The 26,607-nt window shown below is 54.4% G+C and overlaps 1 protein-coding gene across 2 annotated transcripts in view; it reads left to right on the top strand.

Moving 5' to 3' along the window:
• The window catches only part of Grm4 (glutamate metabotropic receptor 4), an 84,458-nt gene extending 63,127 nt beyond the window's left edge, over positions 1–21,331 (top strand). Inside the window, exons 7-11 of one of the 2 annotated variants that reach the window (XM_021186115.2) lie at positions 8,286–8,486; positions 8,712–8,848; positions 11,647–12,582; positions 15,492–15,738; positions 20,396–21,331. In XM_021186115.2, coding sequence (XP_021041774.1) covers positions 8,286–8,486; positions 8,712–8,848; positions 11,647–12,582; positions 15,492–15,738; positions 20,396–20,445 — 1,571 coding nt within the window. In that variant the 3' untranslated portion in view covers positions 20,446–21,331. The remainder of the gene's footprint in view (positions 1–8,285; positions 8,487–8,711; positions 8,849–11,646; positions 12,583–15,491; positions 15,739–20,395) is intronic. The other variant, XM_029471663.1, reaches the window with a different exon arrangement.
• The last annotated feature ends 5,276 nt before the right edge of the window (positions 21,332–26,607 follow it).

Genomic DNA, 26,607 nt, shown 5'->3' with positions numbered 1-26,607 from the left:
TCTGTGCAGGCACCTGGGACTTTGTAGCTAAGGGGGGGGGGTTGGTTGTGGGGAGAGGGTGACAGTCATTGGCTTAGGCACAAGCAGATGGGCAGGGTGGCATGGAGGGGCAGCACCTCATGAAAGACCCTGCCCACCCCCTCCTGAGAACGAAGCATGAGCAATGGAGCCGGGGTGAAGGTGCCGGGTGCTGACGGGGCTGTGGGTGTGGAAAGTATTTGGGATTTAAATAATCAAATAGGCTGAGTCTCTTGGTATTGATTTGTCTGCTGTAAAAGATGGAGAGAAGGGTTATGCCATCCCAAGGGTGGGTGGTCTAGACTGTTTCAGGGCTAGCACCCATTTTGCAGAAGAGAAAACTGAGGTCACTCTCAAGCATCACAGTGCTAAAGTCGGCGGGATGCAGCTTGCCTCTGAGTAGCATGGCCTTGCAGCTGAAGCAGGTGCCCTGTCTTCCCCCCACATCTCCCTCTTCTTTTTCCTTCCTTGAACCCCAGGGCCTCTTTCATCTTTATCTAGCACAGGCAGCCAGAATGGAGGCAGGAGTTGTGTCCCCGCTGCCCTGGAGCCTGGATTCTAACACTGTCCCTCAGCAGCACTGCTCTGCGCCTGGAAGTGGGACCCCACGGTAGCCTCTGCCTGTCTGGCCCTGCCTGCCCTGCCCCTGATCTCATGGGGAGCATGGACCACTCTTGCTGTGTCCAGTTTATGTCCCTCCTGTCCTGGCCAGCATGGGTGATGGGAAAAAACTTCTGGAAGATGCTTAGGGCCTGGGGCGGTGTGTGTGTGTGTGTGTGTGTGTGTGTGTGTATGTGTGTGCGTGCGCACAGCTTTGTTTGGGATAAAATGCAGAAGAGTCAGTGGCAAGAAGACCTCCCTGGGGACTGTGGATCTCAGTCCTGGGTACTTTGGAGAGCAGAGAGAAGCAGCCCTCATTCTCTGGGTGTCTGTCAAAGTAGTGGGGGTCATGGTGGGGGACACTCAGAGGTCTCAGTGTCACCGTCACTCAAGGCTGTGCAGAAAGGGCTGGCATGCAGGGACGGGGACAGGGCTATGTGAGGATGCAGGTAAGGCAGGCAGCCATGTGGTCTGGTATTTTCCCGACACAGCTGCGGGAACTTGTAGACCCGGGTGTGCATCATGCTGCCAACACTTGCCAGTGTGACCTTGAGCGGGTCCTCATTTGTAACTGGCACCCTGCCACCCTGCTCAGCCTCCAGAGCCCCGGGACGGGAACGGCCCTCCCTCACAGCCTCCCCTGGACGATGGGAGCTGCTTTGCTGTTGGCCTGTGGGCTGCTCACACTGAGTAAGAAGGGTCACAGAGAGGGGCAGCTCTGTGGCTGTCAGGCCCAGGAGGGCAATGCCTGCCACCTGCCTCCTGCGCGCCCAGCCCCTCCCCATGAGTGCGCTGAGCAGGCTTGGGAATTAAAGTCATAAACAAAGCAGATGTGGCATCCGTCTTTTTGACAGCGCTGCCAGCCAGGTGATGGCTGAGCGGAGGAAGGCTCGGTTTATGAGGAGATAGGAAAAATTTACTGTTGGCTGCTCCCAGGGGCTGGAAGTCCGGAGAGGGAGGGCAGGATGGGCTGACTGGGGCTGTGTAGGGAGGGCTTATTACCCACCGTGCTGGCTGCAGTTAGAATGGTCACAGCTCTCCCAACAGCTAGTTTAAACTGTATTCATTCGTGTTTTATCAAGATCTGACCTGGGATTTTGCATTTCATCTTTATGGTAACCCATTTTATAGATGAGGAACTGAGGCTGAGTGAGGTTAAGGACCTCCTTAAGGTCATACAGGTAGTAGCTGACAGAGCTAGGATTTGGACCCAGGGCTCTAGAGGTGTCCTGTCCCCAGGTTTCCTCAGCCTTCTTGTGGGATCTTTCTACCAACTCCTCCAAAGAGGGACCAAGGAAGCCTTCCTTCTGGGAAAGGGGAGAAGGACAGTATTTTGAGGTGTTTGGTAGTCAGGGGATGCTGGGTCCTTACTCCAAACCCTTTTCTTGGTTTTTCTTTTTTCTTTTCTTTTTTTTTTTTCTTTTTTTTTTTTTTTTCCGAGGCAGGGTTTCTCTGTGTAGTCCTGGCTGTCCTGGAACTCACTTTGTAGACCAGGCTGGCCCCGAACTCAGAAATCCACCTGCCTCTGCCTCCCAAGTGCTGGGATTAAAGGCATGCGCCACCACGCCCGGCTTCTTGGTTTTTCTATCGGAAACTCATGGCTTTATTTAGAGGCTAAATGTGAGGTTGGGAGATAGCTTAGTCAGTAAAGTGCATGCCTTGCTAGCAGGAGGAACTGAGTTTGATCTAGAATCCATTTAAACAAGCCAGATGCATGTGTGTAATCCCAGGTCTAGGGAGGTGGAGACAGGCAGATCCTGTGCTTAGTGACCAGTCAGCCCAGCCTACTCAGTGAATCCAGGCCAGCAGGAGACCCCATCTCAAAACAGAAACAAAGATTACAAATCCCAGTGTGGATGGCTCCCTGAGGAATGACATCTGAAGGTAATCTCGGGCCTACACACAGATATATAGACACACACATAGACACAAACACTCACACACAAACACACATACATTCATACTCACACACAGACATACACAGACACAGACAAACACACAAACACAGACACACACACAAACACACAAACACAGACTCACACACAGACACACACAAACATACACACACACTCACAAATACAGACACATATACACACAAAACAGACATGCAGGTACACATACTCAGACACACATACACGCATATGCACACACTCATATACACATGCATACTCTCACACACTCATGGACATATAAAGACACATGCATGCGCACACACACACATACATACACAAGACACACATACACACACACATGCTGGGTGGGAAAGAGAAGAGACAGGGAGAGGGGGAGGGGGAGGGAGGGAGAGGCTGAGTGTGTGCCAAGCCTGTGCTACTTCCACTGGGAGCAGACCTGTCTCAGAGTTCTCTGGCAGCCTGACAGCTCCAGAGAGAAGGGAACCCATTCTGGTGCGGGGGATGGGGGTGGGGGGTGGGGAGGGGGCGCTTTGGAGGGAAGTAAGGAGTTCTAGGAGCCAAGGCAGGTTGCACACTTAACTGAGGTGTTCCTGAGACTTCCAGTGACACTCAGGCACGCACCTGAGGAGGGAGAGGGAACACTATGTGGAGAGAGAGCTGGGAGAGCCCATGCCAGGGAGGGGGCAGTGTGTGCAAAGGTCCTGAGGTGCGCTCAAGCCCGACCCGTGCTAGGAAGTCATGAGACTCTCCTCCCGAGCCGGGCGTGGTGACGCACGCCTTTAATCCCAGCACTCGGGAGGCAGAGGCAGGCGGATTTCTGAGTTCGAGGCCAGCCTGGTCTACAAAGTGAGTTCCAGGACAGCCAGGGCTACACAGAGAAACCCTGTCTCGAAAAACCAAAAAAAAAAAAAAAAAAAAAAAAAAAAAAAAAAAAAAAGAGACTCTACTCCCACAGTGCTAAAGTCGGGCAAGAGGAGGGGGATAAGGCTAGAGAGGTGGAGAGAGGTAGCCTGGGTCACTTGGTGACTAGCAAAACCTGGACAAGGAGGGTGGTGGGACCCAACCGGTGCTCCAGCTGTCCCCTCTGTCTGCTGTCTGGGAAGGAGCTGCTGAATGGATGGCAGAGATGGCTGTGACCCAGGAAGACAGGGACAGGGACAGGGCCTGGGCCAGAGGCATGTCAGTGGCGAGCAGGGGTTGTGCAGGGGCCAGGCAGTTGACAAGAAGCCAAGGATGGAGCCTGAAGTCCAATGGCTGAACTTACCTCATCTGGGAGGGGCAGGGTGGAGGAGGAGTGGGCGGGTGGGGGGGGCTGGGCAGGAGCTCAGTCTAGGATCCCAGGGAGGGCTCAGCACAGACAGCTGAGCATCAGGAGTGAGCATGGTTGGGGAGAGCCCTGCCAGGAAGTGAGGGGGAGCCCCTGGGAGGGAGTGGCCTCGCAATGGGATGACTTGGGGAGCAATAACCACTGAACTCAGCTAGCTTAGGCAGGCCTGCGCCTGGGGTGTCCGGGAGGTCTCCAGGGAGACAGGCCCCACACTTTTGCATTCTGCTGCCGCAACTTTGTGCTCTCTTCTCCCACTCTTGCCTGTTCCAGTTCTTCCCCACCCTCTCCCAAAACCCTTCTCTACGCAAACACTGCACCTGCCTGCTGTGGTGGAACACATCTGTGCTTGTAGAACTTGGGAGGCAGAGGCAGGATGACCACTCTAGTTTCTGAGGCTGACTTGGGCTATAGAGTGAGACCCTATTCCCCTCAAACAACCCCAAAACCCCCAACTAACCAAACAGACATGGATAACAGGTATGGAGTCAGGTGTGAGGCCTGGTCTACCTGGGAGGACTGAGGGGGACGTGGAAGTGAGTCTTGTCAGCATCCCCTTCGTGGGATGGGTCAGCCCAGGATACAGGGATGTTGGACAGCCCACATATATGCTGCTGTCTTGTAGTGGTATGTGTACTGTATGTGTATTGATATAATTGTCTGTATTTGTGTGTGTGTGTGTGTGTGTGTGTATGTGAGAATCTGCATGTCTGGGCTGGCAAGGGGACTGGCTCAATCCTGAAGGCGTCTCCAGGAGTGGAATTCAGGTGGCAGGGTGGGGCACGCGGGGGAGTGGAGAGAGCTTCGGACTCTGATTATTTCAACCTTGAAAACTCATTCCGATCACAATTTACAACCTGGCGACAAAGGCTGCAGTCTCTGCAGTAACTACCGCTCAGGGCTTTGAGGGAGAAAATCCTCCCTCTGTTCCCAGCTGCCTGTCACCCGTGGCTGAGCCAAATGCATCTCTGCCTCGCGGTGCCCCGGGACACAATTAGGACATCTTCAAACTGTTGCTGCTGTCACCGCACCATGTGTCTGGAATCTATCTCCTCCTGCTGCAGCTTCTTGCAAGCACGTGGGCCTCACCTCCTCCCAGAGCTGCGAGGCTGCTGCTGGGCCTGGGGTTCCACTCACCTGGGAAAGGGACACTGACCCCCTCACATCCCCCTCTGGCCACCTCCCTGTTTTGGACCTGCAGACAGGGAGTCTCTAATGTTGTCTTGGCCTGGGGCAGGGAGAAAGAACAGTATGGAGACCCCTGGAGCAAGAGCAGTTCGGATCAGCACCTATTGAAGGGTGCTTTGGCCTGTCACCATTGCCTTCTGGGGGTACAGGCCTGGAGTCCCAGGCTGGGAAGGGAGGGGAAAGAGAGAAGGGGGGAGATAGAAGATAAAGACATAGAAGGCTCACTCACAGTCTGGCTCACTCTTGGTAAGGGGTTTTGCTCTGTGGCATCTGTGGCATCTGGGCTAGCATATTGAGGAGCCAGTGGCCAGCCCTGTGATTTGCTAGCTAGAGATCAGGGGGGTTGGGCATGGCTCTGCAACTAGATCCCTTCCACAGACGCTCTAGTAGAGACAGGCTTTCCCGCTGAGGTAGCTTCTGGAGAGCTTGCCTTTGTCCTTAGCATCTCTTTCCCCAGTGACCTTTGACCCCAGTGGAAACTCGGCTGGGATATCTAGGACAGGCTATTTGGGAATCGAGCCCAGCCCCCTCTTCTGACTTCTCTCCTCCTTGGCTCTCAGCTCCCTGCCCCGCCCCATGGTGGAGATTTTGATAAGAAGACAGGATGGGTGAACTGGGAGATCTGTGTTCTGCTGCTCCAGCTGTTTGTGCCTTGACCTAGAACTGACAGAGCTGTTAGGAAACCAGACAGGGAGGCTCAGAGGTGGCACAGGCCAAGTGTGGAGGGAGAGGTGCAGGCTTGCTCTGGAGGGTGGGATACTTGCCCTGCCATCCAGAGGCCACACCATATCTGTGTAGCTGGAGTACCTCTCTCCTGGCCTCCGCTTTCGTATTTGTGACAAGGTGGTTGAGGGAGGTAACCAACAGCCCAGTCCTGGGACATTGCTGTTTGACATCTCCTATGTCTACTTTCAACCAATGAATACCTACTCTGGGTGAGCCAGCACTAGTCCTGGCCAACAGTGACTAGGCCAACCCCGAGTGACAAGTACCACAGCTGTCAGATGTCAGCCCTGCCTCCCAGGTCCAGGGGTCTGTGACTGTCTTTCCTGGTGTGAAGGGGTTGGATGGCGGGGCACACACTAGAGAGGGCGCTGAGCTCTCCCTACCTCAGGTCTGTTTCTGAGGTGCCCGGGGCAGGAGGATGGACATGACGTCCTGAGTTCCCAGGGAGCAGGGGCTGAGTGCTAACCCACCCCACTGGTCTTTGTATGTGATCTTACCTTAGGACTGTCCTTCACAGTATGGCTTCTGCCCTTGGGCAGGGATCTGGGAATATGGCTGAGACACAGCCAGTGCCCTTTCTGCTTTGTGGCAAGGCAGTGGCTGTGGCTTGCAAGCACCCTGGGCTTCTTGAAGGCTTCACCCATTTTCTCTCCTTCCCCGGCCACCTCTGGGCCCTGGACCCTCTTCCCAGATCTCCTCCCTGCTTCCTTCCCATGCTCAGCACTGAGGACAGCCTGGGGTTAGGATGTCCGCATCTAGCTCCCGCTAGGACCCTGCTCGTTGCCCGGCATTTCAGTGCCGTAGTCTCTCCATCTCTGCAAAGGAACTGGTTGGTAATGTAAGCGAGGTAAGGATTCACCGATGTCCAGAGACCCACATGGTAGAAACGGAGACCTGACTCTCTTTTTATTAAAAAAAAATATTTATTATTATATCTAAGTACACTATAGTTGTCTTCAGACACACCAGAAAAGGGCATCAGATCTCATTACAGGTAGTTGTGAGCCACCATTGGTTGCTGGGATTTGAACTCAGGACCTCTGGAAGAGCAGTCAGTGCACTTACCCGCTGAGCCATCTCTCCAGCCTGAGACCTGACTCTTCCAAGTGTCCTCCGACCCCAGCCTGTGGACTGGACACAGGAGCTCACACACTTAATAAACCAATGTAACTCAGGAGCTATCGCTTTTTCAGAGATCCCAGGTCAGTTCCTAGCTCCCACATGGCGGCTCACAGCCATGTTTAACTCCAGGGGGTGTGATCCCTTCTCAGCCCCACTGGTGCATCCAGGGTGTGGTACACACATGTAGACATCCAGGGTGTGGTACACACATGTAGACAAAAGCACTCATATGCATCAATTAAAATAAATAATATTTTAAAAAAAGTAATAAAGAATTCAATGAGCTGATCCTGCAAAGCCCAGCCCATACAGGGCTCAGCACAGCACCTAGCCTATAGGAGCTCAGCAGATATTGGAAGACACAGTTTTAAAAATCATCACTATCATGTAGGACCCAGGCCAAGAGCTGCCATCTCTAGGGAGACTTCCTGGATGTCTCAGTCCAGGGGTTGCTGCTGCCACTTCAAAAGCCCCCATTCTGGCCACCTGTACCTAGATGACACTGGTTGGCCACCAACCTGTATCTCTTCCTGCCCCACAATCTCACAACCATTGGAGCAGGGTTGCTGGACCCCTGTCAGATGAGGGCACCCAGACCTCTGGAAGCCCAGGGGCTTGCACAGGGCTGCTGAACAGGGTGGCCATCCAGGTAAGGGTCGTAAGAAGCCTTTCCTGGAATGTGTAAGCATTCGACCAACCAAGATTTGAGTCCACCTCGGTTCATTTGGGATGCCTTTCTTAACACTCTGTCTCAGAGAGACTCAGCCAAGGACAGAAGCCATGTTGTGAAGGACAGCCCTAAGGTGACAGGGAGGTCACATACAGAGACCAGGTGGACTGTATGGGTGAGGAGTTACGGGCAGAGTCACGAGCAGGCATGACTCTGATGTCTGGTGTCAACGGACTAAAAGCCACCGAGGGCCTCGGGAGGCTAGCTTCTCTGGGTCTCCTTTATCTGTTTCCTAGGAAGAGGGTGTTACATTCTGGAGTGTTAGCCCAGGGTGAGCTGCTTTCGGGACACCACGACCCTCGGGAGAGACACAATGCCTGTCGTGGCTGTCCCCAAGCCTATGGGGGGCAGCTGTGTCCTCGGTGACTGCAGGTCACCGGAGAGAGGGCTGGCAGGTGCTACAGTCCTCAGGATGTTCATTAGGTCTCTGCTGGCTGACAGTGGCGGGACCAAGGGGCTTGTCCTGGCTGCTCCTGAGCCTTGTGGAGTGGAGAGTGGAGGGCCAAGGACTCTCCCGTTTATGTTCTGGGGTTACCCTCTCCATAAACACATCAGGGTTCAAACCAGGAGGCCTGGCTGTGCCTAGGTGGGGTAGGCTCAGGCCCACACTGCACTACTGATCTCAGAGGGCCTTATGGGTACCCAGCGTGGTGTTCTCTCACAGACCGAGAGCGCATCGGGCAGGACTCGACCTACGAACAGGAGGGGAAGGTGCAGTTCGTGATTGACGCCGTGTACGCCATGGGCCACGCACTGCACGCCATGCATCGTGACCTGTGTCCCGGCCGCGTAGGACTCTGCCCTCGCATGGACCCTGTGGATGGCACCCAGCTGCTTAAGTACATCAGGAATGTCAACTTCTCAGGTGGGGGCATGGAACAGGACACTAACCCTGGGGTAGCCTGGGCTATGTATAAATGTCTGGGGTAGCCTGGGCTATGCAGTTGCAGGGTATAAGGTCTGGGCTCTCGGGGTGGGAAGAGTGCTCTCCTTGGATGTTCCGTGCAGGAATCTCCCCAGAGACACCTCTGTCTTCAGTCATTAACGTCCCTGTGTCTGGATAAAGTCTCAGTGACGCCCTCCCATGCAGGCATCGCCGGGAACCCGGTGACCTTCAACGAGAACGGAGACGCGCCAGGGCGTTATGACATCTACCAGTACCAACTACGCAACGGCTCGGCTGAGTACAAGGTCATTGGCTCATGGACAGACCACTTGCATCTCAGAGTAAGCATGAGGGCAGGGAAGGGACATGGGGACAGAGTGCAGACACCCGGCTGGGCTGCGGGGCACTGGCTGATGCCAAGCCACCTGAGAGCGAGTCTTTGGCTGCTCAGGCTTCACTAGAGAAGGCAGACATTTTCCCAGGTGTTCCTGGTCATGCCCTTCCGCCTTACCCAAGAGATGCCATGGCTGTCCTTCTTGCTCTTGGGGTGGTACCCCACACAGTGAAACATTTTGTTATTGTTGAAAGCACACACAGAGTTGTTGGGGGCTTGGTCTCTGCTTTGCAAGAACGAAGGGGAGACATCTGTTCTCTTTCAGGCACCCTCTCCAGGCAAGGAGCTCCAACAGCCCCACCCTGCAGGGAACCCCTTATTCTGGATCCCAGAGCCTTCTCAGTGTCGTAAATGTCTCAGGACACGATTCCTAGAGAGGGATTCTCCTGAGGTCACACAGCTTGGAGGGACAGATTCTGATCTTGTAACAAGGTTTTCCAGATGCTGGGGAGAAGGGGGAGACCAGATCAGGGTGTGTTCTGTGCAGGAAACAGAGGCTCATTCACAGTGGCATATGCACATGTGCGCCCCTTTGTACTGCTGCAGTTCTAACCGTGTGTCTTGCTGAAAGGCTGGTAGCTCTGTGAGGCGGACATTGTCCTGTTTCTCTTTCATGGATGCTGGGCCTGAAGGCTGGGCAGGTGTGTGTATAGTTCTGAAGGTTCACTCTTCCCTCCCTGCCAGTCTGTCTGCTCCCACACCCAGCTTGGTCCAACCCAGATCAGTACGCCCTCTGATCTGTGAGGAAAGGGACTAAGTCACAATGGTGAGGTGAGGGCTGGGTCTTCCAGTTTGCTCCCTGGATGGATGGCTTTAGGTTGCCCAAGGAGCTACTGCATGTAGGCATCCGGGAGCTGAGGGAGAGGACTCGGGGTACCAGGCTACCTGAGGGCAAAGGAAGCTGTCCCAGTGAGTCTACAGTATTCCCTGTGGGAGCCACGGGTGGTAACAAGAGACAAGGTAGCTTCATCCGGGCCACCTTGGGACACACGGAGAACAGAGGTTGGTTCCATGGGCTAGGTGTTTTCTCAAGCCCCCTAGCCATAGTGGTGACCCTAGGACTTCACTATCTTCATGGGGGACCATGGTTTTCCCGAATATCCACCATCTTCCTGCAGGACCACTACACAGCCACTGCTGCTGCTGGCTGCTAGGGTCACACATCCTATAATATACAGAGCCCAAGACAGCCTCTCCATTAGGCTTCGTCTCCACTCTGCCCTGCTCAGCTCAGGAGTTCTGTGGACAGCCTCAACCAGCCACTCACATTCCTGCAGGAGAGGGCACTTGGGAAACACATGGACCAACACATGGACACACAGACACATAGACAAATACAGACAGATAGACAGGCAAGCATGCAGGCAGACACACACACACACACAGACACATAGACAGAGACACACAGATACATAAACAAACAGATACACAGGCACATAGACAGACAGACATACACACACAGACACACAAAGACAGACACATAGGCAGACACAACCCAGAGACACAGAAACAAACACACACCCAGACATACAGACACACACATACATATACAGAAAGACACAGACACAGATACACAGAGACAGAGTCACACAGACACACACATAGGTACACAAAAAACAGACACATAGGCAGACACAACACAGAGACACAGAGACAAACAGACACACACATACATACATACATACACACACATATACACAGGCAGACACACACACACACACAGAAACATATAGAGACACACAGATGCACATAGACACAGACACACATAGGCACACACACAGGCACACACAGAGGCACAGATATATACAGGCATAGACATACGGAGACATACATACAGAGACACAAACACACACACAGAGACACACACAGGCACACAGACACACAGAGACACACACACACACATGCTCTCTCTCTCTCTCTCTCTCTCTCTCTCTCTCTCTCTCTCTCTCTCATTAGGCCAGGCTTGCTGCTTTGAGAACATACTGACTGCCTTGTGACCCTTAGCGCACTCCCTTTGACCAGGGCTCCCCGGGTTAACCAGGCTCGCTGGTCCAGCACCTGTAGCTCTCTGGGCCACTGGGTTCATTCCCATAATGTTGTGAGGAATTCGGCAGAGTGTGACGATACTCCCCGGCTGGCATTGCTTCCACCAACTGCATCTTCAGAGCCCTGGAGCAGCACTCTCATTTTGAGCCAGATGTAAAGGAATGCTAACCCCCAGGCGCTCATTAAGTGTCTTCTGATTAAATCTTTGTTCCTGGCTTTCAGCAGAGCAGGACTCCGGAGTTGCTGGGTAGAAGCTGTGGTGGGGGCTGAGCTGTGAGGCAGTTTGTCTCCACCAGTGCACGAGAGTCACACTGGAGGGGCTTGTTCACGCAGGCAGGGGCTAGGCAGATTGAAACGGGCAATTCTAACTCGCTCCTGGCAACACAGTCTCCAGCCTTGGGGGTTTGGAAGTCAGGACTCCTGTGTCTTTGCTCCACATGGGTGACTCGAGGAGTCACCACTATGCTCTTGAGACTCAGTTTCTCCAGATGAGTGATGAGTTTGAAACTCTCCCAGATCACTGGTGTCCGGGTCACACGGTAAGTTGTCTGATTTTAACTCTCAGTCAGTCAGCTCTGGTGAGGTCCAGGTAGCTGGGCTTTTGGCCAACATCCAGCCTATTCAGGTGTGGAGCCAGAGAGAAGGTCTGGATGCTTCCAGCATGTCCTGAGGCCAGCTCTGTGGTCCTGTCATTGGCAGATAGAGCGGATGCAGTGGCCAGGGAGTGGCCAGCAGCTGCCACGCTCCATCTGCAGCCTGCCCTGCCAGCCAGGTGAGCGGAAGAAGACGGTGAAGGGCATGGCTTGCTGCTGGCACTGTGAGCCCTGCACGGGGTACCAGTACCAAGTGGACCGCTACACCTGTAAGACCTGCCCCTACGACATGCGGCCCACGGAGAACCGCACGAGCTGCCAGCCCATACCCATTGTCAAGTTGGAGTGGGACTCACCCTGGGCTGTGCTGCCCCTCTTCCTGGCTGTGGTGGGCATCGCCGCCACACTGTTTGTGGTGGTCACTTTCGTGCGCTACAACGACACTCCGATCGTCAAGGCCTCGGGCCGGGAGCTGAGCTACGTCCTGCTGGCGGGCATCTTTCTCTGCTATGCCACCACCTTCCTCATGATCGCAGAGCCTGACCTGGGGACCTGTTCACTCCGCCGCATCTTCCTGGGGCTTGGCATGAGCATCAGCTACGCGGCCCTGCTGACCAAGACCAACCGCATCTACCGCATCTTTGAGCAGGGCAAGCGGTCGGTCAGCGCCCCGAGGTTCATCAGCCCTGCCTCGCAGCTGGCCATCACCTTCGTCCTCATCTCGCTGCAGTTGCTTGGCATCTGCGTGTGGTTCGTGGTGGACCCCTCCCACTCAGTGGTGGACTTCCAGGACCAGCGGACACTTGACCCCCGCTTCGCCCGGGGCGTCCTCAAGTGTGACATCTCGGACCTGTCGCTCATCTGCCTCCTGGGCTACAGCATGCTGCTGATGGTCACGTGTACTGTGTATGCCATCAAGACTCGAGGCGTGCCTGAGACCTTCAATGAGGCCAAACCCATAGGCTTCACCATGTACACCACCTGCATCGTCTGGCTGGCCTTCATCCCCATCTTTTTTGGCACCTCGCAGTCGGCTGACAAGGTGGGTGGTCAGGGAACATGGCTGTGTGGGGACTGAGAGCCCAGGAGCCTGGAGCTGCTTTCTTTAAACCTCGCTTGGTTTTTTCTCCCAGTTGGAAATCTCTCCTCCCCCTAATCCCCCCCCTCGCCTTGCTCTGTATCTCTCCCTTGCAGAAGCCCCACTCCTCTACTGGGTGCCCTTGGGGTATATGACCCCACACCCCCAGGAAGCTGGCAGCTTGAGAAATTGCTTTTGGCCTCACCTGGGGGTCAAGCGTCTGGGTCTGTAGCTGCTAGGCCACAAGATGACAGCCAAGGGCCTCCCATCCTGGATTCCTGCCCTGCAAGAGGCTCTCCTTGGGATTCGGATGGAGATGCTAGGGTGTATCCCCGCTTGGAGACAGCCCCTTCAGAATCCTGAGAGGGTTAAGGGGCACATCCAAGCTCTGTAACAGGCTGCCCTCATCAATGTGTGGCCATGCTACCCAGAGCTAGCCCTCTCCCATCCTCCAAATGGAGTCAGAGAGGAGAGGTTGAGTTTTGAGTCACTTGGGACACTAGCCTCGTTAGAGAGAGAACGCGTGTATATAAATTGTGTGTGTGTGTGTGTGTGTGTGTGTGTGTGTGTGGTGTGCACAGATGTAAGCAGGGCCTTTTGCACACAGGCATGGTCAGCGGTAGATGAACTATGTGTGAGGCACACAGGGAAAGTGGACATGAGGGACCGGTGTACTGAGGGATTCACAGCTGTCTGCAAGGAGGAGTGTGTGTGTACACACAGGGGTTCAGGTGCCGGTGGGTACATATGGGTGGCCATGCAGTTGTCTGAATGAATCTGTGTATATTCATATGCACCCAGCTGTAGGGACAGGATGTCAATCAGATGTGTGTGTGAGGTCAGGTGTTAGCAGGAGTGCATGGCTCCCCTGGGTGTTGTGTGAGGCATTCTGGGCTGTTCTGGTGAGCCAGTGGTGGCTCTCCTGCCTTAACTGGGATTCTCAGGGCTTAACAGCTGTGAGGTAGTCCTGTGAGCCATCTAATGAGGTAATTCTCTTTTGTGTGAGGTCACTGCTCAGCCAGCCTTGTGCAGATTGTGGCTGTAGAGTCAGCCAGGATAGAGGAGGTTTCTGGGTTTGTACAGAGTCTAAGCACCACAGTCCCTGCCTGAGTGAAAGCCAAAGTGTGTGTGTGTGTGGGGGGGGGACTCAGATCCCCTGTGCTTCTCACTGCCCTGGCGCAGAGACAGGGGACAATGGTCCACACATACAACTGTTGCTCTGTGCTTTGTCCCCTGTCAAACCCTATTCATCGCTAGGCAGTGGTGACTGTGAGGACTCTACACAGAAGCTGCACTGCTGGCTGGTCTGGTCTATCAAAGAACAGGATAGTGGCAGGCTGGCCCCAAGGCAGTGAAGTCACATTGCAGGCTGGCCCTCACTTAGACTATCCCAAGGCCTCCCCCCACTTACTTTGCCTCGGGTACCACCTGAGTAATAGAGGACCTCTAGACTGGCTTCTCTAGAAGGAGTCACTAGCCACCACTTCTGGGAGCCACATATACCTGTACACAGGGGACACCGGAAGGTGCTGGGCTCCAGGTGGGCGACCACTCTCGTACCCTGAGGTGGCTAGGGACGCTGGAGAGTTTCAGAGCAGATCTTCAACAACTTTAACTCCAGTCTGAGCTGCCCTTAACCCTTCTGTGTCTTCAGAAAAGCTCCTGGCCTGAAAAAGGGAAATCCGGAAACAGTGACTGTGCTCAGCGTTGGGTGCCACTTACAACCCGGGGCAAAGTCACACACAGGGCTCCTGTGCACACATCATAGAGAGTCCGAAATGTTGCCCATTCTAAATAGTGGGGGCTGTAAGCCTCAAAGAGGGGAGCAGGCCCAGCATCTTACACAGGCCAGGGTAGACAGCCTCTACTTTTTTAGGACCCATGTTTCTTCAGAAAGAAGCACAGAAGTGTGCCCCACACTGCAGAGAGAGTCAGGACAGTATCAGCCACACTCTAGGGCAGGAACCTAGACTTGGGGCATTTCCTGTCTCCTCCATGTCAGCACCTGGAGCCCCAGCTGAGCTAAGAGGGGCAGCTGAGGCCTGGATCATCTGTCACAAAGAAGGAGGTGGGAGGGAACCTAGGCAGGGCGGTGGCAACTGCTGGGCTCTGTTTGGAGGGCTTCCGCCATTGAAGAATGGATTATCCGACACCCAGATTAATGGGCTCCCATTTTGCTAAGCATCTGTCACCGTTAGTGCTGGCCAGCGAGCATGAAATGAGCTTTGACAGCGTTGGTGCCACAGTCGTCTTCCACCGGGTGTCGTGGGTCCCCAGTCGGGGCCTGTTCTATATGGGGAGCACATGGGGGGGATTCACTGGATGAGGGGCTGCTGGGAGCTATTCCAAGGCACCAGTGGGGACTCAGGTCGCTCACAGCAGCCTCAGGCAGGGATTGCACCTATGAAGGTCAGCTCTGGTCCTCGAGAACTATGCTGGAGACATTTCTCCAGGTTGGATGTAGGGGGTGTTCCATGACACCACCACACACAGATAGTGTTTCCTGTACACCTGACACTGTTGACTCTGCCCTTGCCACAGCTCTGTGAGGTAGGCTCAGCCTTTTTCAGGCCTGTTTTGTACATAAGGAAACAGGCACAAGGATTGACCTGCCTGAGTTCACATGCTAGGATGTGAGCATCAGGAATTCTGATTTCTTCCTGCTCAAAGCCATCAGGTGTAGAATGGGTCTGTACCAGCTGTGTGTGCTGGACAGATCAGGGCCTTTTAGGATGAGAATCAGCTGAACAAAGGGGGTGGGGCTGGAGCAGGGCAGGGCCAGGGCCAGGTGGGTGGAGTCTTGGCAGAATGGGGCGGCGCTGAGGGGCGTGAAGGCAGAGCTGGCTCTGACCCCTCCCTGCGGCCACCCACAGCTGTACATCCAGACAACCACATTGACGGTCTCTGTGAGTCTGAGCGCTTCAGTGTCCCTGGGGATGCTCTACATGCCCAAAGTCTACATCATCCTCTTCCACCCGGAGCAGAACGTGCCCAAGCGCAAGCGCAGCCTCAAAGCCGTTGTCACCGCCGCCACCATGTCCAACAAGTTCACACAGAAGGGCAACTTCAGGCCTAATGGGGAAGCCAAGTCAGAGCTGTGTGAGAACCTGGAGGCCCCAGGTGAGTGTATGGCCGCGTTTTCCATTGTCTCCCAGGCCCTGCCCTGCCCGGCCCCGCCCCGCTCCACGACTTTGCCTAGTCCGCTGAAGGCCTCATTACTACCTGCTGTCTGGTAGGAGATGGTAGGTTGCAGGTTAGGCCCTTCCTGGTGGCTGGGAGAGAACTTCAGAGCCCTTGGACGTGACCACATCCTTCTGTGCTGCTGACCTGGTTCCCGCAGGGTGCCGAGACGCCATCATATCCCTGCTCCGGCCTATGTCTAACAGTTCTTCTGGGGGAAGGGGCTGCTGCAGAGGCCCAGTTCCTGGAGTCAGCAAGGAGGGACCTATGGCTTTGTCTCTAACGGGGCTGAAAGATGGGGACCCTAGGACATAGCCATCCTGGGACAGGTGGGTGAGGATAAAGTAGGCTGGGACATTGGCTGATGTCCCCATGGGATAGCAGTTTCCCCAGACCTTGTCCGGGGCCTCAACAGAGGTCTCTGCTCTGCAGAACTGGCATACAGAGCCAGTTGGTGGCAGCAGACACAGGCTCGACCTGGGCTGGATCCCCATTTGAGATCCAATGGAAGTGAGGTCCCTTCCTGCTATTGTATGGCTGACCTCAACATGGTGACTTTCTCTGTGCTATGGTCTCCCTGTCTCTGGGGTGCCCATCCTCTATGTGGGGTGTTATATCTGATTTCTGACATGTCCTAACCTTATGACAACAGCTTCCCACACAATTTACATCACTGTTCTTGTTCCTTCTCCTGGAAAACCATGTGACCCCATCCTGTACCACTTTAGGATGGATAGAGGCAGAGGGTCCTTACAGGACATCCCCTCTGGCTTCCATTTTCACTTGAATGTCAGGGAACATCAGGGTAGCTGTATCTATATTTCTGGCTTGAGCACCAGGACCCCTTGCCCCTTCCTACGGCCACGTGTCCATTCCAGCCCAGTTCCTCCAAGGCCCCTGTACACTGGTGCAGGAGCAGCTCTGTACACAGCTCCACACACAAATTGATGGGTATCCACACATGCACATGCATGCACACATGTGCACACACATGCACATACATGCTGTCTGTCGAGAGTAGGATACACCCACGCTATAACTCAGGAGGGTTATTAAAATCTCAATTACACTCATCAGCCAGCTGGGGCCTCAGGGTGAGGAGCTTTGCAGAGTTTGATGGCCCCACGGACGTTGTCCCTCTGTCCTGTTCAGGCTGATCACAAGGTCAGAAAAAGAAGTGTAGTTTTAGAGGGGAGCCAGGTCCTCAACCTCATGCCTTCAAGTGTGGGCCCAGAATCCCCTGCAGCCAGAGCCAGAGGTGGCAGCTCCCTTTGTCCCCTGTCTCTCTCAGTGACAGGGCTCCATGGTGATCAATTCTAGGAATAGCCCAGCAGGGGAGTGGGAGGGAGAGGGAGGAATGGGGAGGTGTCACTCCCGTGGAACAGGGACATTTTTCACCCTGTCAAGTTCAGGCCACGTATCTTTAAACAAACAACAGAATAAATAATTTAGAACGCTGATTGCTGGCCGATTGGTGCAGAATCACAGGGCGACAAGCGGTGACCGTTAGCCTAGTGCCTCGAGCTGTCTCGCAAATTGCTGTATGGTTGGCTGGTGACTGGGAACCCCTGGGGAGGGCTCTGCCACACCTTCATGCCTCCTGAACACAAAGAGAAAGGTGTCAAGTCCCACCCTGGCCTCACAGCGAGAGCGAGCGGAGCACCTTTCTGCCCAGCTTCTCAGAATCTGGACCAAGCGTCAGCTGCTGTGCTGTTTACAGGGAGGGAGAACGGTGTTGGCTGTCACTGGTTTGCAGGGAGGGAGAACTGTGTTGGCTGTCACAGGTTTTACAGAGAGGGAGAACCTTTGTTCTGTTAGCAGATTGTGTGTAGTTGCTAAGGAGGTGCAGATTGTGTCCCAGGCCCCCTCCTGCCTGGCCGATTCTCTCCCTGTGCTAATCAGTGTGCTGTGCCCATTTTCCAGATGATGAGACAGGCTTTGACAAAAGGCTTGGGGGTTCCCTGACTTGCAGCTGAAGGCCGAGACTCCCATCTCGCAAGCTCTGGAGCAAGCAGCTCCTGCACAGGACCCACGTGCTTCTTTCTTGTCCCCTTGTAGCTCCTGATGCAGCAGGGCTCGGGCTGATGTTTTCCTGCAGGGAGTTGGCTGCTGAGGTTTAGGGAGGGTCTGGCAGCTGGGAAACAGTTCTCACTGGTTTACACAGGGATGACGGAGTCTGGGGAACTGGTTTGTGGCAGCTTGGACTGCCATTGGCAGTAGCTCTGCTGGGACACTGGGGTTTAGCTGGTGGAGGTGTTGGAAGTTTTGGCAGTTCTTTGGGAAAAGAAGTCTAGGCACAAAGGGCCACCTCACCTCACTTGCCTGTTCTAGCTATAATAGGGAGACTGAGGGCCCAGTAGGGAAAGGAGGGAGCCATCCAAGGTCACCCAGGAAGAAGGAGGCTCACACCTACTAGAATGTGTCTCATCCAGCACACCTGCCATCCTGTGTCCCACCTCTTCTGAGTTCAACCAGTCCACCGCAGGCCCAGGATGCCTCCTGGTTCTGTGGCTTCATCCCACCATCCTTTTGGTTACCAGGCTTCCTGGAGAGATGCAGAGATAGATACCACTGTTTCTATCCTTCCCTGAATGTTAGGGCACTTTTCCTTCTATCACACCCAGCTTTGCCTTGAATACTTCTGTGGACAGGGAGCTCATTACCACATAATGTCCCTTGCCCACCCTCTCCACTGGCCAGGAGAAAGTTATTTCTTTAGTTGACCTGAGCCCTGGTCCCAGAAGGAAGCCAAGAGGCTCAAATCAGATGGAGGCTTGTCTCTCTCTAATGTCAAGGAAGGTAATAGATGCACAGGTGGACAGGAATGATGTATGGGCCCAGGTTCTTTCCATCTTGTTGCTCCTTTGGTTCCCTAGGGATGGAGACTGGCTATCTCCAGTGTCTGCAGATGCACAAGGGAAACAGCTGCCTTACTCAGACTGTGGCAGAAGTTGTTCAGCATCTCCCCTACTTTGCTTTCTATTGTTATGATAGATGCACCTTGGGGCCCCTGGGGGAGGTGTTTACTTCATCTTAAAGGTTATATAGCCCATCATTGAGCTAAAGCGGGAATAGAAGGCAGGAGCTTGAAGCAGACGCCACAGAGGATGGCTCCTCACTACCTTGTTCTCTGGCCCTTGCTTAGTTAGCTTTTCTATATATCTCAGACGCACCTGCATGAAGATGGCAGAGCCTGCAGTGGGCTGAGCCCTTCCAAATCACTTATTAAGACAATTCCTCACAGATGTGACCACAGGCCAATCTGATCTGGCTAATCCCCCAACTGAGACTCCTTCCAATGACTCCAGGTTGATAACTGACCCTAACTAGGCCACCATCCCTCCCTTGGATTTAATTAACAAGATTTACCATAGAGCCTGCTCAGCTGCAAGAGAGGCTGGGAAGCATTGTTCTTAACTTGGCAGCCATGTGCCCAGTGTAACAGGGACAGAGTCAGGGAGGTAGTCTGTGGCCCTCCATGCTGCCCGGCCCCACCTCCTCTCTTCTAGGTCATACGTCCCTGGCCCAACCCAATGGGTGTGCCTCCTCTTCAGAGCAGAAAGACTCCCAAGGGAAACGAGGCAGTTCCAGATGGAGATGGCATTTCTCCCAACCCAGTCTCTTTCTACCCCTGCCCCAGGCTCCCTGTCACTGCCACTGAGGGAGACCTCAAAACCTGTCAAGGCAGGGCAGAACCAAGGGTGTGGCAAGCGTCCTCACGCCTCTAGTCCCAGGTCACTGACAGCTGGGGCAACCCACTGGGCTGCAGGACAGGTCTGAACTCTGGTAGGTAGGGGGGGCTCACATTGCCTATGGGAGCTGATGCTGTCACCTGGCTGGGCCCCTAGGGAAGGGTCCTTGATGGCTCTGTGGCCAGGAAATGGGAAGACCCCAGATGTGCTTCATCAGTCTTAGCTGGGCTGGGGGACACGAGTGACAGCCAGAGTGACCAGAGCAGAGAAAGACTGGTCAGATGGAGGCCTCCGGACAGAGGGGGATGGGCAGGTAAGCAGGAATGGACAGGATGGGCATCTCTGGGACCAGGGACTTGTGTTTCCCATGTGTAAGCCCACTGTGTGTCTCAGCTGCTTGCCAACCAAGGCCCCTCTGTGACACTGTTTCCTCTCAGTCCCAGTCTCCTCCTCCAGGCCACTATTCTAACATGCTGAGCGGGTTCTCTTTCAAAATATCAGGGGTTGAACCTCTGAAAGATTTCCCTTGGAGGTTGCTTTGAGAGCCTATGATTGTATCATACATCCAAAGAACTATTTAAGGCATGGATAGATTTAGGAGGTGACAAGGCTTCTATAGGGGAGGTGCTTAAAGATGGGGGGTTGCATCTAGGTAACACTGTGAGGAAGAGGGATGCTCCAGGTAATGGTTCATAGGAACAAAGATGTGGTGTGGGGAATTCTGTGTGGGACGTGGGGTCTGGGGACCTTGAGAGAGGCAGCTTTGGAAAGGTGGGCCCTGTACCCAGTTAGGGGTACCCTGGGTTGGGGGCCCTAATGGAGTTCTGTGCTGGGCAGCACCTCTGGGGGGAAAAGGCCCTGGAAGAGGTAGTGCTGACTCCCCAAATCTTCTGGTCTCTCCCCAGCACTGGCCACCAAACAGACCTACGTCACTTACACCAACCATGCAATCTAGCCGGGCTGCGGACAAAGCCAAGCAGGCTGAAGAGCCACAACCTCTGAGGATGGTGCATCCGGCCAGGGCCATTCCCGAGGGCCCTGCTGATGTCTGCCTGCTTCGTGGGCATCCACGAATGTGGCTTGGTGCTGAGGACAGTAGAATCCCCAGCCATCACTGCTGGGTGAGCCGTGGTGGGCAACCGGAGGAGGCTGAGTGGCTGGGGCAGCTCCAGGTTGCGCCACACAGGCCTTCCTTCCAGACCGATGTTGTGTCCTACTCCAAAGCACAGGGGCTCGGTCTCAAGAGCCCAGTCCTGGCTTTTTCTCCCTCCTTCTGCCTCCGTCTGTCTTGTTGGTGACCCAGTTGGTCCCCACCCTGTCTTTGCGTTTCTCTTCTGTCTGCTCTGCATGTGTTGTCTGTTTGGGCTCTCTACTCCCGTATTTTTCTTTCTGCTCCCGCCCTTCCCCACCATCTGCCCTGCTCCCTCCCCGCTGCTCCCTGAGTTGCCCCAACCCAACCACTGTCATTTTCTCTTCTGCACCACTCGACCTCATTTCCTTCCAGCCTCTCCCCCTCTTTGCTTCATCTACCAACTCTTTCACATCACAAAAGAGAAAAAAGGGGGGGTCAACCCCCCAAAAAAGCCCAAACAAAACTAATCTTGAGTGTGTCAAAGTGCTCGAAGTGCTGCGTCCTCCTGGTGGCCTGTGTGTCCCTGTGGCCTGCAGCCTGCTCGCCCACCCTACCCGTCTGCCATGTGTCCTGCCCGCCTGTCCGCCTTGCCCTTCCTGCCAACGACACGGAGTTCAGTGCCTGGGTGTTTGGTGATGGTCTCTGATGTGTAGCATGACTGTTTTTATACCGAGAACATTTCTAATAAAGATAAACACATGGTTTTGCACCCGGCCTGCGTGTCCACTGCGGGCCCCGTGCTTAGCCACCGCTGGTGGCCAGAGGTCAGCAGGGGCAGAAGGACTGTGAACTCCAGAAGGCTGCTGGGAGCGGGGCTCTGTGAGGGCTTTAGACTTGGACTGCCGGCATCTCAAACGAAGTGAGCAGGACACTGCAGAGTGTTGCAGTGCCTCAGGGGGTTGGAGAGATGGAGTGGTGGTTAAATATATCTTACAGAAGACCCAAGTTTGGGTCCCAGCATCCACATCAGCATAGATCCAGGGGATCACCTGCTCTCTCTGGGCTAACCTGGGCACACACCTATACACACACACACACACACACAAAATTTAAAAATCTTTAAAGAAACCTGCACCTCTCCAGGCAAGGGCGTCTCTTGCAGAATTTGGCTCAGGATACCAGGGTCCCCAGTCCAGTCCTGATTTCCTATCTTCAGGTGCTAGGGTGCCTGGGACCCATGTGTTGGCACATGGCACTGTAGGGGTATGACTCCTTGTGGTCTGTGTGTCTGTCTCTCTTGCGCACCCTACTCACCAGCAAGAACGATGCTGCAACAGGATCTTTCTGCACACATTTATTGGGAGAGCTTGATTGCAGAGGCGAAGAGACCCCAAGCCCAGAACTGGTGCTGCTTATATAGGCCTAGGAGAGGCGTGTCTCACACCCGGATTGGTTGTGCTTGGGTTATGCTTTTCACCTCATTTGCATGCCTACATCTGATTGGTTAACTTCTCTCTCATCTGATTGGTTAACTTCTCTCTCATCTGATTGGTTAACTTGTCTCTCATCTGATTGGTTAACTTTGGTTAATTCTCAAAACCTCATCTTGGCAAAAGAACTTTACTGCCTATGTATGCGTGGTGGCCAGCGAAAGCCAGCGCCACCCTGCAACGGCACATGTGGCTTCCCACATGTCTCCTCTTTTGTGTGCTCAGGTGCCTCGCTACCTCATATGCATCTGTCCTAGCCAGTGACAAGTGTGTGTGGCAGGCATGCAAGTGTGTTTTGCTACTAGCTGGCTCCCTTGACAGGTTGGGAGGTAGGCAGGGGGCATGGCTAAGAGGTTGGGCTCTGCCAGGAGCTGGCAATGGGATCTGACCCTGGTTCTTGGCACTGTCCCTCCCCCAATTCTTCCACCCAACAGTTAATGACAGGGCTGTGGGCATCATAGCCAAAGGGACAGAGGGGCCCTGGGCAGGGATGCAGATGACATCACTGGGTGGTATCAGGTGTTGAGGTCCCCTGAGCCCCCTGAGCCAGCCCTTACTCCTGGGGGCCAGCTCTGCTCAGCCCTTCGCATCACCAGGTTTCACCACTGAGTGGTACCCAGGATGTGTGAGGAAGGGAGAAGAGGACTGGCTGCCTGGTGGGATGGTCCCACAACTGCTCAGATTAGGTTTTGGCCAGGCCTGTGCTACAAGTAGGCTCACTCAGGCAAAGCCAGAGTACCAGATCACAGACTTCTGGAAGCTTCCAGGTGAATAGGTATATGGGGTGAAGGATTAACTTCAGAGGAGAAAGGCACCCTCAGGGGGATTCCCGCAGCACCCCCCCTTTCCTCTGGGGGATTCCTGCAGCACCCAGCCTTGCCCCTCCTCAGCTCTGAGGCTCGAGGCTTCCCAGGGAGAAGGCCTGGCCCAGAGCTATAATGCCACGCTTGGCAGCCCATTCCCACTGTGCATGGTGACATCATTTATGATCTAGTTTGGAATCACTCTGGAGCGGCTGAGGTCAGTCCCCAGCCTTCCTTCCCCTATGTGAGAGCTGAGAAAACCCAGCTGCCAGGGAGCCCTCAGAAAGCCACACTAACCCTGAAACATTGATTCCTGTGGGAAGGTGATAGTCACAGATTGTTAAGTAGGAAGCCTTGAGCTGGGTGGGTCTGAATCCCTGAACCAGAATGTGGGTACTGAAAAGTGGGGGCCTGTGGGCCCAAGGCTGGTATGAGTAACCCGAAAGTCAGGGCTGCCTGCAACATGGGAAAGTAGAGAAGGGTCCATACGCACTGCTGGAAGACAGGAGTGGCTAGAGCGCCGGTGTGAGCCACTTGGAGGTGAGGGAGGCTCTTCCTGGGCCAGCTGGCAGCTCCCATCCTATGTTATAAATTGAATTTTATGATAATTTCCTATTGCTGTATGGGGACTGGTATCTTGGGCCGCTTACACACTAGGCGTGCCCTCTACCCACCGAGCTTACCTCCAGTCTCCCTCTTGTTTTTATTTTCTGTTCTCAGACAGTCTTTCTCTACATTGAACTTTTTGATTCTGCTGCCCCAGCTTCTGGGGTAGCTAGAAAACAGGTGTGTATGCTCTCCCAGCCATACAGACAGGTCTGTACCCCCCCAACCCCCACCACACGGATAGATTTACACCCCCTAGCCACAGGGACAGGACTGTATTGCCCTTCCCCCTGCTCTCTGCCATACAGACAGGTCTGTACCCCTCCCCGCTCCAGCCACATTGTTCAGGTCTGTACCCCCCCAACCCCCACCACACGGACAGATCTACACCCCCTAGCCACAGGGACAGGTCTGTACTGCCCTTTCCCCCGCTCTCTGCCATACAGACGGGTCTGTAACCCCTAGCCACACGGATAGGTCTACACCCCCTAGCCACATGGACAAGTCTAGTCTACACCCCATTCCCTAGTTCATAAGGGACACTGAGTCACGCAGATAGGTGCTGGAGACACCCAGGCTTTTATATTTCAGTAGGACAGGACGATGGAATCCCTGTAGGGCTGGACTATTCTCCTGGGGTCTCAATTTTGAGGAGGTTAAATGGGTAAATCTACCCTAGCATCCTCTCCATCCTTGCTTATATGACACAGCCTAAGGCACTCTCAGGCCACAGACCTGCACTAGCCTGGGGAGGCTAAGTGGCTCTCAGAACAGCCCAGGGATGGCTGAGGCACTCGGGCCAGTCACGGACCTGGCCCTGGGGTCGGCAAAGCAAAGAGGAACCAGCAGTGCCCCCCTACAAGCTTGCCTATGGTTCACAGACAAGACAGTTGCTCCTGCCTGGGCCAGGGCCAAGAGCTGCCAGGTGACATGGACATACTAGTGACACCTCCCCCCTCCCTTTCAGGACCTGCTGAAGCCAGCTTTGGAATGCAGACCCCAATTAGCACTGTGCCAGCTGCCCCTGAACTACGTCTGCCCTCAGGACCACCAAGGAGCTGTGGAGCCCCAAGGAAGGAATCTGAAGGACCTGGACCCCTTTATAGTCTCATGAGGGTCTCAGAGCCCAGATGTCCACTGAGCGCCCGGGTAGTCTCAGGCTCCCTGGCTTCTGTCAGCCTCTCTGTAGTACCCTGGCCATGCCCCAAGCCTCAGCTCTGGGCCCAGAGCATCACCAGGCCTGTTCCCCAGACAGCTCTCCGTGCTGAACAGCACACGCGAGCCAGGATCTCACTTCATTTGGCAAGGGTAGCAATTAGCATCTAATGAGCCTTCTTGCTTTATTTTTAGGTAACCTCTGAGGCCCTGCCCGTGGAATTCAGCCCGCCATTGCTGGCACATAATTAAAGCATGTCACCATAATTTGCCTTTTTTCCCCCTTACAAAGCCATAATTATGTTTTTATTGCAAGTGAAGGGGGGAAAGCAGGGGAAAAGGAAACAAAGAGAGGCGGGGCCAGGGCAGGAACCCGGGCCAGGCTTCCTTAGCCAGAGCCTCCCTGCCTTCTGGGGGCCACTTCCCCTCAGCATCTCTGGGAACTCCCTCTAGCCCTGCCTGATGGCCCACCCAGGGGAGAGCAGAAACTGTGTCCGAAGGGATGATTCCTAAGTTGGGAGCAGGCACGAGGGAGCCCCTGCATCTTCTGCAGATGCTGGAAATTTTCCATAATAAAAAGTTAAATGAAACTCTGCTCCCAGGAAGGAGTCGGCTGGCTGCTTTCTGGGCTTGCCAGAGCAACATCTTTCCATCATTAATTAGTGCTCTGTGTGTGTGTGTGTGTGTGTGTGTGGTGTGTGGTGTGTGTGTGTGTGTGTATGTGTGTGAGGGGGAGGTAAATGTCCCTTCCTGATGGGAATGCCTGGAACCAGATGCTCCCAGCCCCCAGCCCCAAACAAAGTCTCAGGTGCCCCCCATTCACCTGAATCACTCTGAGCATCTGGCAACTGTGCTGGAGTCCAGCATGCAGACAGCAGCCATGATGGTGAGGGGCGGGAAACAGCTTATGCTTTCAAAGGGCTTTCCAGGGATGTCCCCCCCCTCCTCAGGGTTCCTCAGGGGTGGGGGTGGGGGATCTGGGGAAAGTGTGGACCAGCAGCACTAGCGCCCAGCTTCTTCCCAGCATGCACTGGGAATGAGGAGTCCGGAATTCCAGCTAAGGCTCTGCTACTGACTGCTGGGTGTCCTTGGACAAACTGCCTTCCTTTTCTGGTCCAGTTTCTTCCCCCTTAAGATGAGGAGGTGAGCTCTGAGCTCAAAGCTGAGTAAGCAGACAGAGATCCTACCCTGTGAAAAGGGGAGAAAGAGACGGAAGAGGTTTGGGGGGAGCAGTTACTATGGTAACTGTGCCCCTAATAAGGGGCAGGGGAGAGGCTGAACATACAAATGAGACCATTCTCTTCTCCTCCAGCTTTGGTGGATTGGCTGAAGCCTTTTTAGTGCGAGGGAGGGAGTCACGGAAGGGGGTGGAAGAAGGCCCAGAGGAGATCTGCCCAGGGTGATGCTTTGCCTGTCGTGGTGGAAGAAGACAGAGAACTTGAAGGCTGAGCTGGACCAGGCCGCCAAGCCCATCCACTGTCCATCACACACAGGAGTGAGAAGGGAGGCTCCCAGATTTTGTTTTCTAAGTTTTAATTTCCTTTTTGCATTCATTCATCTACCGTGGTTGTACATGTGCCATAGCATATGTGTGAGGGTCTACGGACAACTTGTGGGAGTTGCTCCTCCCACCATGTGGGTTCTGGGGAGTGAACCTAGGTCCTTTAGCTTAGTGGCAAGCCCCTTTACCTGATGAGCCATCTCAGCAGCCCCTCTGCTATCCTTTACTTCACTCTGTACAGAGCTCCTGAGTTGTGAATGGCAGTGTTTCCAAGGAGCACCCCCTCTGCTGCCATCCTTATCCCTCCTCTGTGTCATCTGTCCCGTGTTCCTCACCACTGGTGGTGTTCCTCTATTGTGGTACTCCCCTCCTCTAGTGTGGTGCTCCCCTCCTGTAGTGAAGTTCTTCTCTCTAGGACAGTGCTCCCCTCTTCTAGTGTGGTGTTCCTCTAGTGTGATGCTCCCCTCCTCTAGTGTGATGCTCCCCTCCT

The sequence above is a fragment of the Mus caroli genome, chromosome 17 (assembly GCF_900094665.2).
Source record: "Mus caroli chromosome 17, CAROLI_EIJ_v1.1, whole genome shotgun sequence".
In the NCBI taxonomy this organism is placed as follows: domain Eukaryota; kingdom Metazoa; phylum Chordata; class Mammalia; order Rodentia; family Muridae; genus Mus; species Mus caroli.
This window is presented reverse-complemented; position numbering and strand designations above follow the sequence as displayed.